The sequence below is a fragment of the Clarias gariepinus genome, chromosome 2 (assembly GCF_024256425.1).
Source record: "Clarias gariepinus isolate MV-2021 ecotype Netherlands chromosome 2, CGAR_prim_01v2, whole genome shotgun sequence".
NCBI classification, from domain to species: domain Eukaryota; kingdom Metazoa; phylum Chordata; class Actinopteri; order Siluriformes; family Clariidae; genus Clarias; species Clarias gariepinus.
In genome coordinates this window covers 19,296,366-19,309,737 of record NC_071101.1, presented here as the reverse complement: position 1 = coordinate 19,309,737, position 13,372 = coordinate 19,296,366, and the positions used below count along the sequence as shown (strand labels likewise).

At 36.6% G+C, this 13,372-nt stretch overlaps 1 protein-coding gene across 1 annotated transcript; it reads left to right on the top strand.

The window, feature by feature from the left end:
• The first annotated feature begins 6,743 nt into the window (after window positions 1-6,743).
• LOC128540349 (receptor-type tyrosine-protein phosphatase eta-like) lies at window positions 6,744-10,523 on the top strand. The gene is made up of 5 exons (XM_053510715.1): window positions 6,744-6,930; window positions 7,400-7,660; window positions 7,749-8,015; window positions 8,475-8,735; window positions 10,120-10,523. The coding sequence occupies exons 1-5, from the start codon at window positions 6,744-6,746 to the stop codon at window positions 10,521-10,523; spliced, it is 1,380 nt and encodes a 459-aa protein (XP_053366690.1).
• The last annotated feature ends 2,849 nt before the right edge of the window (window positions 10,524-13,372 follow it).

Here is a 13,372-nt window from a genome sequence, read left to right as displayed (position 1 = left end):
TAATGCAAATACATTAAAGAACCATATATGTGTACTACTGAACATATCCATGTTTATGGAAAAGAAGATATGATAACTAATTGCCTATAAGTATTTTAATGGTGCAAAAAGTCAAACTTCAGAGGCATGTGTACATCCAAGCTTAGCTGCAGGAATCTGTGAGAGCAACATACAAGAAAAGTACCCAGGGCAGGCTTAGTAACAATGACCCTTGTATGGTTGTCTACAATAAACATTAGTGCTGTCAGAATAAATGATTAATCCAAGTGATTAATAAAAAAAATATATATATATATATATATACACATATCATTTCCGTTACCTTCCTGGTGCTGTTACCTTCCTCGCTGGTGCTTGGTTGTGACATTTCGTTTGATTCTTGAGTCTCTATCACGGACATCTTCGTCTCCTTATCACAACCAACTCAAACGTCCTTGCTGGAGTGTGTGACGTGAAAATGTAAGGATTAGAAAGAGTAGAAGTAAAAAGTCGGCAAAAAAAATTACTCCAGTAAAGTTTAGATACCCAAAATTTCTACTTAAGTAAGGTAACGAAGTATTTGTACTTTGTTACTTGACATCTCTGATATATATATATACTTGACACCTCTGATATATATATATATCAGAGGTGTCTTTATATATATATATATATATATATATATATATATATATATATATATTTATTTTATTTTTTTTCTTTTCTTTTTTTTTCCTGGTGTTATTTTTTAATTGTTATAACTAACTGTTTATTGGTCTATTGTTAGCACATACTAGTAAAAAGTTTTTGGCATTGAATGAAAAACATGACAAAAAACATCAACAATAAGAAAATTATATTTGATTTCTGGTTAATAGTGGTAAAGTCAGCAAGCTGGTTGTCCTGAATTTGATGGTAAAAAATGTCCCACAGAGTCCCACAGAGTAATGTCAGTAGTAGGACCTTATTGTGCTAAACACAAATAATCAGCTATTTTTAGTTTTTTAAGAATTTAAGAATTTTAAAGAGTTAAGAATGTTTCTCAATTTTGTATTTGTGCTCAGTTTTGTTTCTGTAAAAATGCATTTACCATATGTTTGTATTTTCTACAATTATATTAACAAAATGTACACAACTATTTGTGTGTATGAATGTGTGGGTGTGACAAACAAAATGTAGTTTTTTTTTATAGAATCAAATAGACAGGTTGTATGTTGAATGATGTCAGATATATTATCATTGTGTGTGATTTACAGATCCAGATGTTGTTGCTAATCTCAGTGTCTCTAACATAACCACATCATCTGTGTCTCTAACCTGGAATAAACCACCTGGGAACAGCTTGTTGTTTATAGTAAACTGGACTGATGGCAGTGTGAATAAAAGCAGTAACACTTCAAACCTGTCTTACACTGTCACTGGTCTGACTGCTGGAGTGAACTACACATTCAGTGTTACTGCAGTTGCTGCAGATAATCAAAGTACAGGAACAACAAAACAAATCTCAGCATTCACAAGTAAGTCCTTTACTAATAATGAATGTTTTAATGCGTAGATAAATCCCCCCCCCGCCCACCCACCCCTTAGTACAAACAAAATAGTATTTCCTGACTTACAGGGTCTGGATCTGATATTAAAATCCTTTAAAAAACCTGCTCCATTTTCTACAACAACTAACCACATTGTAGTGTAACTGACGACATTCATTAATCTTTACATATAAAGATTAAATAAATTGTAAGGTTGGCGTGTCTGTACATTCCAGATATTTGCAAATAATTATTTGTCGTAAGATGTGTAAGATGTTTTTGGAAATTTTTGTCTGTTTGTTTCAACACTTATCACGTTAAAACTACTGAACAAATTTTAATGGGGTTTTCACAGGTGCATTTGGCCGAGGTTATATAATTAAAAATCATTAGTTTATTTCTAAATTCAAGAGATAACTCTGTACATTTTTAATACGCACTTATAAGTGTGCAGTTGAAATCTACTTCACGGTAGCACATAAACATTTATGGCAATTTCAAAATTCGAAAGATGACGTTTTTTAAGAATAAATTAAATTAAATTGCATATAAACAAAGTTCCGTGCATAACTAGTTTGTAATAAGAAGGAGGGTTATGAATTATGAGAGAGTTAATGCATTATTAAATAGATTTACATGTTACCATGTAACATAATTAGCTAAATGCCCCCCTGTGCCAAAAACAGACTTTTCATTGTACAGTATATTCCCAAAATTGTGACATTTCTATAACCAATTGTTGTAACTACATTTTCCTATCAGCTGTTTGGAAGTTCAATTTTTTAATCCCTTTGATAACAGGGATCAACCACTCGTGCATGGAAATTAGTTTTGATGAATGTGTCAATGCCTCACTGACTATATTAGTAGGAGATGGCACAAACAGTCATGACTCAATCACCCCATTCATTTATTTTATATATGTTTTCCTATATTTAGAAATATAAAATTCAGTACATATTACATTATGAAACATTTGTATATTATATATTTGTTTAGTCAAAGTGCTCCTGAGTGATGCAACAAAATTGTGAGCTTAATTCCACTGCAATCCAGAGTCTAGTAAGCCAAATATAGCACATAGCATTTTCCTCTGACTATCATACAGTGTCTCACTCGGTAATGCTTACCTATATCAGTTTTGTTCTTAACATCTTAAAATTGCATTGCAACTAATAAATGAAATTCCTTCACTGTGCTTGATCTCTGGGACCCCTACAATATAACACATGCCTGGAATAAAAGCCCAATCGAAAGAAAAATGCCTCATGTAAACACCTCTGTCTGAACAGTGTCACCTGATTTGGCGTCTGTTTGAAGCCTTTAATAATTTGGCTGAGAAAGGGGTGCTGATTGGCTCCCTATTTTACACATGCTGTAGTAAGGCATCCAACCGATCAGAGACTGAATTCTTATAACCAATCAGCAGAAGGCAGATTTATCAGAAAAGATGGAATACCTAACCTAACCTTTAATTTGGAGAAAATTAAAAAGTCCACTTTGCGAATGTCAAAAAAATTATATTCTGATTAAATCTTTTGAGCATGTAAATATACAGCTTATGCAAAAGTTTAGGCACCCCTCAATAAATAACTGGTAAAATAAATAATTGATGTAATTTTTTTAAATGTAATTATAGCTAATGTCCTTGAAAACATCTGACCATTGTCATTGTATAAATTTATGGCATCTTGCATAAACAAATTCGAACAAAGTATGTTTAAAGCAAACACCAAATAGGCACCCTCCAGGGGTTATTCCTGACAGTGTTATTTCAACTTTCAAAATAAATGTTCAACATGCTAGGAAGGTGTTGCATAATCATCTGAAGCTCTTCATTAAAGAAGTAAGGTGTGGATTTCCCATGGCTAAAGACTTGGGATTTATCATTAGGAAAATTTGACTTGTGATGAAATTTCTGGTGAAGTAGCATACAGTCCTGATCTCGCTCCCAAAGATTTCCACATGTTTGAGTCATTAAAGGAGTTCCTGGGAGGCTAAAGTTGAACTTAAAGTATAAGGTGATTTTGGATGAAGCCAAAGCAAGCACCATCACTAAATGCCTGACTATTACAATCCCTAAGTAACTTTAGAGATTCCAGGCTTTGCACATTTTGATAAGATGATTATTTGTGTGTGTGTGTGTGTGTGTGTGTGTGTGTGTGTGTGTGTGTGTGTGTGTGTGTGTGTGTGTGTGTGTGTGTGATTCACAGATCCGGGTGTTGTCACCAATCTTGTTGTCTCTAGTGAAACCACATCATCTGTGTCTCTAAGCTGGAGTTCACCTGGAAACAATAGTTATTTGTTTATAGTAAACTGGACTGGTGACAGTGTGAGTAACAGCAGTAACACTTCAAACCTGTCTTACACTGTCACTGGTCTGACTGCTGGAGTGAACTACACATTCAGTGTTACTGCAGTTGCTGCAGATCATCAAACTACAGGAGCATCGGCTCAAATCTCAGCATTCACAAGTAAGTCCTGTACTGCTGATAGCATCAATCTTTTTCATCTGAATTAAAATTCTTCAAATCTCAAAAAGCCGATTTCCTGTAATGTGCAAGTGGTACGGTAGGCTGAATGAGGCCATGCATTGTCATGCCAAATCAGAACACCCTTGGTGATCAAACCAGGCTGCTTTTTTTCCCGGAGATGGGAATTATTTATGGGAATTTACTGCAGTGGGCTCTAACCTACCTTAGTACCTAACTTAGTACTTAACTACCTACGTTAATGGATGTAAAGTACAACCTTCTTTAAAATATTCGCACCATTAAATTTTTTTTCTGCAGCAAAAGCTATGTTTACACTGTCAGTCAATTCTGATTTTTTCCTCATATCTGACACATATCAGATATGTTCTCTGTCCATGTAAACAGAAAAAAAAACGCATACATTTTGATATTTCAAGAATGGTTTCAGACCTTCTTCATATGTGGAAATAAATCAAATATAAATCAGATATGTGCTAATGTGATTGTCATGTAAACAGACAGATCGGATTTTCTGAGGCATTGTGTACATCATTAAAACTGTGACTTCTTCGCGGTTTAATGACGTATTAATGTCGTGGCGATGTCATTCTCCGGTGGAAGCGCGTGTGGAATGATAACATCGCAGAAAAGTCCATTTGCATTTGTATTTCCCATGTCTTACAAGTCATGAACCTGCCATATTTAAATAGCAAAATCAATGACCACGTTTGCTTTTTCACTTTCTCTGCGCGTCAAGCCAGCTAAAATTCAAACACAATCGCTAATCCATTTGCAATTGCATTTCCAACACGTTACACAGAAACCTGTCAATCAGAATCAGGGGCGGGTCTATGCTGTGGGGCGGGATTGTGTGGGGAGTGACGTCACTCGCAGTCGCCGACCAAGAGGGGGGAATTAACGTTATCATTGATTTTGCTATTTAAATATGTGCTATTTGCTATTCGTTATTTAAATACTGTGACTTGTCCCGTGACGTAACCTTATCAAACTTAATAAAATATGAAAATAGATATTCCCAAATATATAATATAGGCTATAGGGAATTGCACGCAACATACATGGATTTTTTGTTTTTAATGACCCAACCCGACCCGCAAATAAAGTAACAATTTCTTTATCCGCCCTAACCCGACCCGTGGGTTACCCGCGGGGTCTGCGGGTTACCAGACGACCCGCGCATTTTTTCCTTACAATGCATGTATTGGTGAGATGAACAGTTTTGTTTTATTTTTTGTAAACTGCTGACAATAGTTCTCCTGAATTTGCGAACTTTGCATATTTCGCAGAGCTAACATCAAGCATATTTTGCCTTCGTCCATCTTGGCTAGTGTGTAGCGCAAGAACCTCCCTTTAAGTATGCCTGATTTTTCAGATGGTATGGCAAGTGTAAACACTTGAATCGGATATGTCATTGTTGAAAGAACGTGTAAACAGACGGTCAAAATGTCAGATATACAGTGCATCCGGAAAGTATTTACAGCACATCATTTTTTCCACATTTTGTTATGTCACAGCCGTATTTTAAAATGAATTAAATTATTTTTTCCCCCTCAGAATTCTACACACAGCATCCCATAATGACAACATGTAAAAAGTTTACTTGAGATTTTTGCAAATTTATGAAAAATATGTACATGTGCTTTCAAATTTTTTTATTTTAAATACATAAGTATTTGCAGCCTTTGCAAAATTGAGCTCAGACGCATCCTGTTTCCCCTGATCATCCTTGAGATGTTTCTGCAGCTTAATTGGAGTCCACCTGTGGTAAATTAAGTTGATTGGACATTATTTAGAAAGGCACACACCTATATCTAAATAAGGTCCCACAGTTGATAGTTCATGTCAGAGCACAAACCAAGCATGAGGTCAAAGAAATTGTCTGTAGACCTCCGAGACAGGATTATCTCAAGGCAAAAATCTGGGGAAGGTTACAGAAAAAATTCTGCTGCTTTAAAGGTCCCAATGAGCACAGTGGCCTCCATCATCCGTAAGTGGAAGACGTTTGAAACCATCAGGACTCTTCCTAGATTTTTTATTATTATTTTTTTTTATCTCAAATTTTTTTTATGTTGTCATTATGGGGTGTTGTGTGTAAGAAAGTGGTAAAAATATTATTATGATGTAGTAATATACTACACTATCTGTTATAATATCAGGCTGTACTAACACAGCCTGATAATATAACGTATAAGTATTAAATTAGTGAGTAAATAATAAATGTTTGTTTGATGTAGGTTAATGTATTCTTATAACACTGTGGTCTCCACTGTGAAATACATACTACAGTACTCGTATATCAAGACCTCACTTGTTTAAAAAGTTCAAATTTATTTAAAAATTTGTCATCTTGCAAAAAGCCCCCAGGTCAAGTTACTCGCAATCTAAGGATTCACTGTATTTCCATCTCATTCTCATTTTTCTCAGCATAGGATTCAGATCCACCACGAACCTGAATATGAATAATTTAATTAAGATGTATAAATGCATGAAAAATTTGCTGTTTGTAATGTTTTCTAACCTCTACTCATAGAGCCTGATGTTGCAAGTGACCTCAATGTGATTGAAATTAGAACATGCTAATTGTTTCAGAGAATTGTCTTCTCATTGGATGACAAAAGGAATTTCTGAACAAAGTTAATGTTAATGGATTTCGTTTGCCTTCACAGAGCCTGACACTGTTAGCAATCTTACAGCAGTTAATGTTACAACCTCCTCTATATTACTGTTCTGGACTCAGTCAATGGGAAAAATCTCTTATTATGTAATCCAATATGAGAATAACAGTACAACAATTAATAACACTGCTGAAAGCACCATAATTAACATAACTGATCTGACTCCTGGAGTGCAGTACACGTTTCAAGTGTTTGCAGTTGTAGGAGATAAAAAAAAAGAGGGAAACTACAGCTGCATATCTGCCTACACAAGTAAGACATGCCGGAAGTAAGAGCTGAATGTCATAACTATTGGCTATTAGAGCTGCATGGATGTGTAGCAGGAAGTGTTATGTGATGTTCACAGTTACATGCTGTGTTCAGTTTACTGTCTTTGTGGAGTTTCCACTCTATGCATGTTCTCCATGTGTCTGCATAATTATTCCGAGGTTTCTATGTTTTGTCGTTCCTCCCAAAGTCATGCTTGTGGCTTGACTGGCTATTATTTATTGCCTCTGTGTGTGTGCGCGCACTTGTGTGTTTGTGTTTATTCTAAATATGCGTGGTGCCATAAAATGTGCTGGTGTCTCATCTAGAGTGAATTTTTTCTTGTACTCGTTTTTCTCAGCATAGGCTTCAGATCCACCACGACCCTAAACATAATAAAGTGCTTAATGAAAATGACTGAATACATGCATTTTGTTATTAGCTTTTTGTAATGGTCCTAAACTTATACTCACAGAGCCTGATGTTGCACGTGACCTCAGTGTGACTGAAATTACAACAAGCTCATTGTTTCTGAACTGGACTGAACCAATAGGAAAAAGATCTTTCTTTAAAGTACAGTGGAGCAATGAGAGCATCACTTTTAATTCAATAACCTCCAACACTTTCTTTAACTTTACTGATCTCAATCCTGGAGTCAGTTACACCTTCCTCATATCTGCTGTTGCTGCAGATAAAATAACAGAAGGAAAAATAATTTATTGTTCAGCTTATACAAGTATGTTTTAGAGAACTGTCTTCTCACTGGATGACGAAAGGAATTTCTAAAGAAAGTTAACGTTAATAGATTTCCTTTGCCTTCACAGAGCCTGACATTGTTAACAATCTTACAGTAGTTAATGTTACAACCTCCTCTATATTACTGTCCTGGACTCAGTCAATGGGAAAAATCTCTTATTATGTAATCCAATATGAGAAAATCCAGTATGAGAAAACAATTAATAACACTGGTAAAATCCCCATGATTAACATAACTGATCTGACTCCTGGAGTGCAGTACACGTTGAGAGTGTTTGCAGTTGCTGGAGATAATAAAACAAAAGGAAATTCCAGCTGCATATCTGCCTACACAAGTAAGACATGTTAGAACTAACAGCTGAATATCATAATTAATTTGCTATTTGACCTACATAGTGGTGCAGTAGGTAGTGTTACATGATATTCACAGTTCCATGCTGTGTTCAGGTTACTGTCTTTGTGTAGTTTCTACTGTATCCATTTTCTCCAAGTATCTGCATGGTTAATTCCAGGTTTCTGTGTTTCCTGCAACCCCCCAAAGTCATGCTTGTGTGATGACTGGTTAGCCTTAAATAGCTCTGTGTGTAAATGTGTGTGTGTGTGTGTTGGGGCGGGTGAGTACACTGCAATTCACTTGCATCCAATCTAGAGTGCATTTCTATCTTGTACTTGTTTTTCTCAACATAGACTTTGGATCCACCATGACTATGAAAATGACAAAGGCGTTTATTAAAGATCTATCAATGCATGAAAGCTATTAGCTGTTTGTAATGCTAGCTAATGTGTACTCACAGAGCCTGATGTTGCACGTGACCTCAATGTGACTGAAATTACAACAAGCTCGTTGTTTCTGAACTGGACTGAACCAATAGGAAAAAGATCTTTCTTTATTGTACAGTGGAGCAATGGCAACATCACTTTGAATTCAACAACCTCAAACACTTCCTTTAACATTACTGATCTCAATCCTGGAGTCAGTTACACCTTCCTCATATCTGCTGTTGCTGCAGATAATATAAAAGAAGGAAAAACGATTGGTCTTTCTGCTTATACAAGTATGTTTTAGAGAATTTGTTTCGTGTTTTCACTGAATGACAAAAGGGAATTTTTGAACAAAGTTAATGGTAATGGATTTCTTTTGCCTTCACAGAGCCTGACACTGTTAGTAATCTTACAGTAGTTAATGTTACAACCTCCTCTATATTACTGTCCTGGACTCAGTCAATGGGAAAATTCTCTTATTATGTAATCCAATATGAGAAAATCCAGTATGAGAAAACAATTAATAACACTGGTGAAAGCCCCATGATTAACATAACTGATCTGACTCCTGGAGTACAGTACACATTCAGAGTGTTTGCAGTTGCTGGAGATAAAAAAACAGAAGGAACTTACAGCTGCATATCTGCCTATACAAGTAAGACATACGTAAAAGCTGAATATCATGAGTAATTTGCTATTATAACTGCAACAACAGCAGGTAGTGTTACATGATGTACACAGTTCTATGCTGTGTTCAGTTTGCTGTCTTTGTGAAGTTTCTACTGTATCCATGTGTCCGCATAGTGATTTCAAGGTTTCCCTGTTTTCTCCAACTTCCCAAAGTCATTTGTGACTGGCTGTTATTACTTGCCTATGTGTCTTCATGGTGCCATAAACTTTATAGGTATCCCATCTATAGTGTACAGTCAAACCTTGGACTGTGAGCATAATTATTTCCGGAAGTGTGCTTGTATAACAAATCACTCATATATTAAAGCAAATTTTCTATTAAGAAATAATGGGAATGCAGATGATTCATTCCACAAACAAAAAATTTTTATATAAAATAATTAAAACAAAACATAATGTTGAAAAATAAATAAATAACCTGCACTTTACATTCAAAAAGAATCGTGACTGGTGTTAGATAATGGAAGAAGCTGAAGCAGGGGGGCTCCCGTGTAGGACGTGTTTCACACACACACACTAACAAAATCACTACTCTGACAGTCTCTGGTTACTGGAATCTTTTTTTTTTTTTGCATGACTTTAATAAGGAACCTTTCTAATGAAATTTATTTTTGCCTCCTTTTAAGGATTTAGCAAAAACGTGATGTTGCATTGTTGTTAAACAGAATCACCTCCTGCACTGCTACAACCTTTTAAACTTTTTTTTCCCTTCACAAGTCTATTGTTGCAGTACAGTTACTAAAGAACAGTAACTAGACATGGACACAAACTTAAAAAAAAAACTTTACGTGTGCACACACACATGGTCACAATTTTATAGTAAACAGTACTGTTCATGCACGCGCACTGAGACTAAGCATGGGAGACGATTACCCACAATCCCACAGCGTGTGCGGGAAAAGAACCATTGGCTCAGTTGTGACCACGTGGCGCTTGGCAGATAAAGCATATACATACTAGAGTACTCGTATATCAAGACCTTGTCAGGAGCCGGCAGGAAGAAGAAAAGAGCTAAAGGAGCAGGACCCAAGTGCAGATTACAGCGCCAAAAAGGGGGCGTGGCACGTCGGCGGTCGAGCACTTCCGTGTTTCGGGGGGAATTCGATGACGTAATACAGGGTTGTAAAAACAGGTCGAAAAACCAGAAAGATCCGTCCGCGGAGCGTGAATCAAAAGGGAGCGAGCAGAGACGTTGTCGTGAGCCAGTGCGAGAGTTCAAAGCCAATGAGTCAGTCAGAGAGGCAAAAATCCGAAAGGGGAGCGAGCAGAGACGTAACCGTGAACTGAAGCGAAAGGTCAAAAACAGCCGGGAAACACACAGCGAACGAGATTCAAAAAACGAGAGACTAGAAGCGAAAACCGAGAACAAGCGAGGTCGAAGACGGAGATAACTAACACGAAAAAAAAACGCGAGAAAACTGGGCTCTTGAAGGCACGCAATAATCTGGCAGCGAGACAGCGCTCTGCGCTTTCTTAAATGCCGGGAGAAATTAGTTGTAAATGGGATGCCGGTGTGTAAAGAGGCGGGGCGTGTAAAAAAAGCATGACAGCCAGAAAACATGAGCACGTGTGAGAGCGAGAGGACATGACAGCGTGGGAAAAAGGGGAGAAATAACGGCAGTTCAAGATGGCAACGTGACAGACCTCGCTTGTTTAACAAATTAAAATGTATTTTCAAATTTTGTTTGTCTTGCAAAAAGCCCGTAGACCATGTTACTTGCAGTCTAAGGGTTCACTGTATTTACATCCCATACCCATTTTTCTCAGCATAGACTTCAGATCCACCATGACCCTGAATATGAATAACTGCTTAATTAGGATGTATAAATGCATAAAAAATTAGCTGTTTGTATTGTTTTCTAACCTCTACTTATAGAGCCTGATGTTACAAGTGACCTCAATGTGATTGAAATTACAACATGCTCATTGTTTCAGAGAATTGTCTTCTCGTTGGATGACAAAAGGAATTTCTGAACAAAGTTACCGTTAATGGATTTTTTTTTGCTTTCACAGAGCCTGACATGGTTAGCAATCTTACAGCAGTTAATGTTACAACCTCCTCTATATTACTGTCCTGGATTCAGTCAAAGTCAATGGAGAAAATTTTGTATTATGTAATCCAATATGAGAATAACAGTACAGCAGTAAATACCACTGCAGAAAGCACCATGATTAACATAACTGATCTGACTCCTGGAGTACAGTACATGTTCAGAGTGTTTGCAGTTGCTGGAGATAATAAAACCGAAGGAATTTACAACTGCCTATCTGCCTACACAAGTAAGACATAAGTTAAAAATTAAAAGCTGAATATCGCGAGTAATTTGCTATTATGGCTGCATGGTGGTGCAGCAGGTAGCTGTGTACAGGTTGTTGTCTTTGTGAAGTTTCTACTGTATGCATGTTCTCCGTTTATCTGCATGGTTATTTCCAGGTTTCCCTGTTTCTTTCAAACACCAAAAGTCATGTGTGTGCGTTGACTGGCTAAACTTAATTTTGTCTGTGAATTTGTATGTGTGCAGGTGTGTGTGTTTTACAATTTACTGAAATCCCATCTAAAGTGTATTTCCATGTTGTGCTCGTTTTTCTCAGTACAGTATAGACTTTGGATCCACCACAACTCTGAACTTACAATAACATGCTTATTGAGGATGTCTGAATGCATGAAATTTGTTTTTAGCTGTTTATAATGTCCTCTAACCAGTTTAGTGTATAAATATGACCTTGAAGGTCATCCTGTTTAAACTTTAGGAAATAACAGCAGCATATCTGCCTACACGAGTAAGACATAAGTTAAAAAGTAAAAGCTGAATATTGTAAATAATTAGCTATTATGGCTGCATGGTGATGCAGCAGGTAGCTGTGTTCAGTTTGCTGTCTTTGTGGAGTTTCTACTGTAAGCATGTTCTCCATGTGCCTGCGTAGTGAATTCCAGGTTTCCCTGTTTCCTCCAACCTCCCAAAGTCATTTGTGTGGCTTGATTGTCTGTTATTACTTGCATATGTGTGTTCATGTTGCCATAAATTTTACTGGTATCCCATCTAGAGTGTACAGTCAAACCTTGGATTGCTGGCATATTTTTGTTCCAGAAGCATGCTTGTATAACAAATCACTCGTATATCAAATCGAGGTTGCCCATAAAAATTAATGAAAATTCTGATGATTTGTTCCACAACCCAAAATATTCATATAAAATTATTAATACAAATATAAAGTAAGAATTAAACAAATTACCTGCACTTTAAATTTTAAAATTATCATGACTGGTGTTGGACGATGGAAGAAGCCTTAGCAGGGGGGCTACTGTGTAGGACGACTTTCTCACACACAGATGCACACTACTCACTACTCTGACAGTCTCTGGTTACTGGAATCTTTTTTTTTTTGCGTGATTTTATGAAGAACCTCTCTAATGACACTTGATTTTGCCTTCCTTTGAGGATTTAGCGGAAATGTGATGTTGGATTGTCATTAAACAAAATCATCTCCCGCACTTCTACAGCCTTTTAAACTTTTTTTTCTTTCCCGAGGCTATTGTTGCAGTACAGTTACTAAAGACTTGGACACAAACTTAAAAAAAAAGATTTACGCATGCACACACTTGGTCACAATATTATAGTAAACAGTAGGCGCACACGCGCACTGAGACTGAGCATGAGAGACTATTACCCACAATCCCACAGCGCAAGAGAGAAAGGAACCATTGGCTCAGTGGTGATCATGTGACGCTTGGCAGACAACGCATATATACGTATATCAAGATTTCACTCGTTTAAAAAGTTAAAATCTATCTAAAAATATTATCTTATCTTGCAAAAAACCCGCAGACCAAGTTACTTGCAATCTAAGGTTTCACTGTATTTCCATTTCGTAACCCTTTTTCTCAGCATAGGCTTCAGATCCACCATGACCTTGAACATAAAAAAGTCCTTAAGGAAGTCAAGTTTACTAGTTATTAGCTGTCTGTAATGGTCTCCAACCTGTACACACAGAGCCTAATGTTGCAAGTGACCTCAATGTGATTTAAATTACAACAAGCTCATTTTTTTCAGAGAATTGTCTTTTCATTGGATGACAAAAGGAATTTCTGTACAAAGTTAATGTTAATGGACTTCTTTTGCCTTTACAGAGCCTGACACTGTTAGCAATTTTACAGCAGTTAATGTTACAACCTCCTCTATATTACTGTCCTGGACTCATTCAGTGGGGAAAATCTCTCATTATGTAATCGAATATGAGA

Coding starts and splice junctions, on each gene's coding strand:
- LOC128540349 (XM_053510715.1), top strand. CDS start 6,744: ATGGGAAAAATCTCTTATTATGTAATCCAATATGAGAATAACAGTACA. Junction 7,661..7,748: donor TTATTGTTCAGCTTATACAA/GTATGTTTTAGA, acceptor TTGCCTTCACAG/AGCCTGACATTGTTAACAAT. Junction 8,016..8,474: donor CTGCATATCTGCCTACACAA/GTAAGACATGTT, acceptor GTGTACTCACAG/AGCCTGATGTTGCACGTGAC.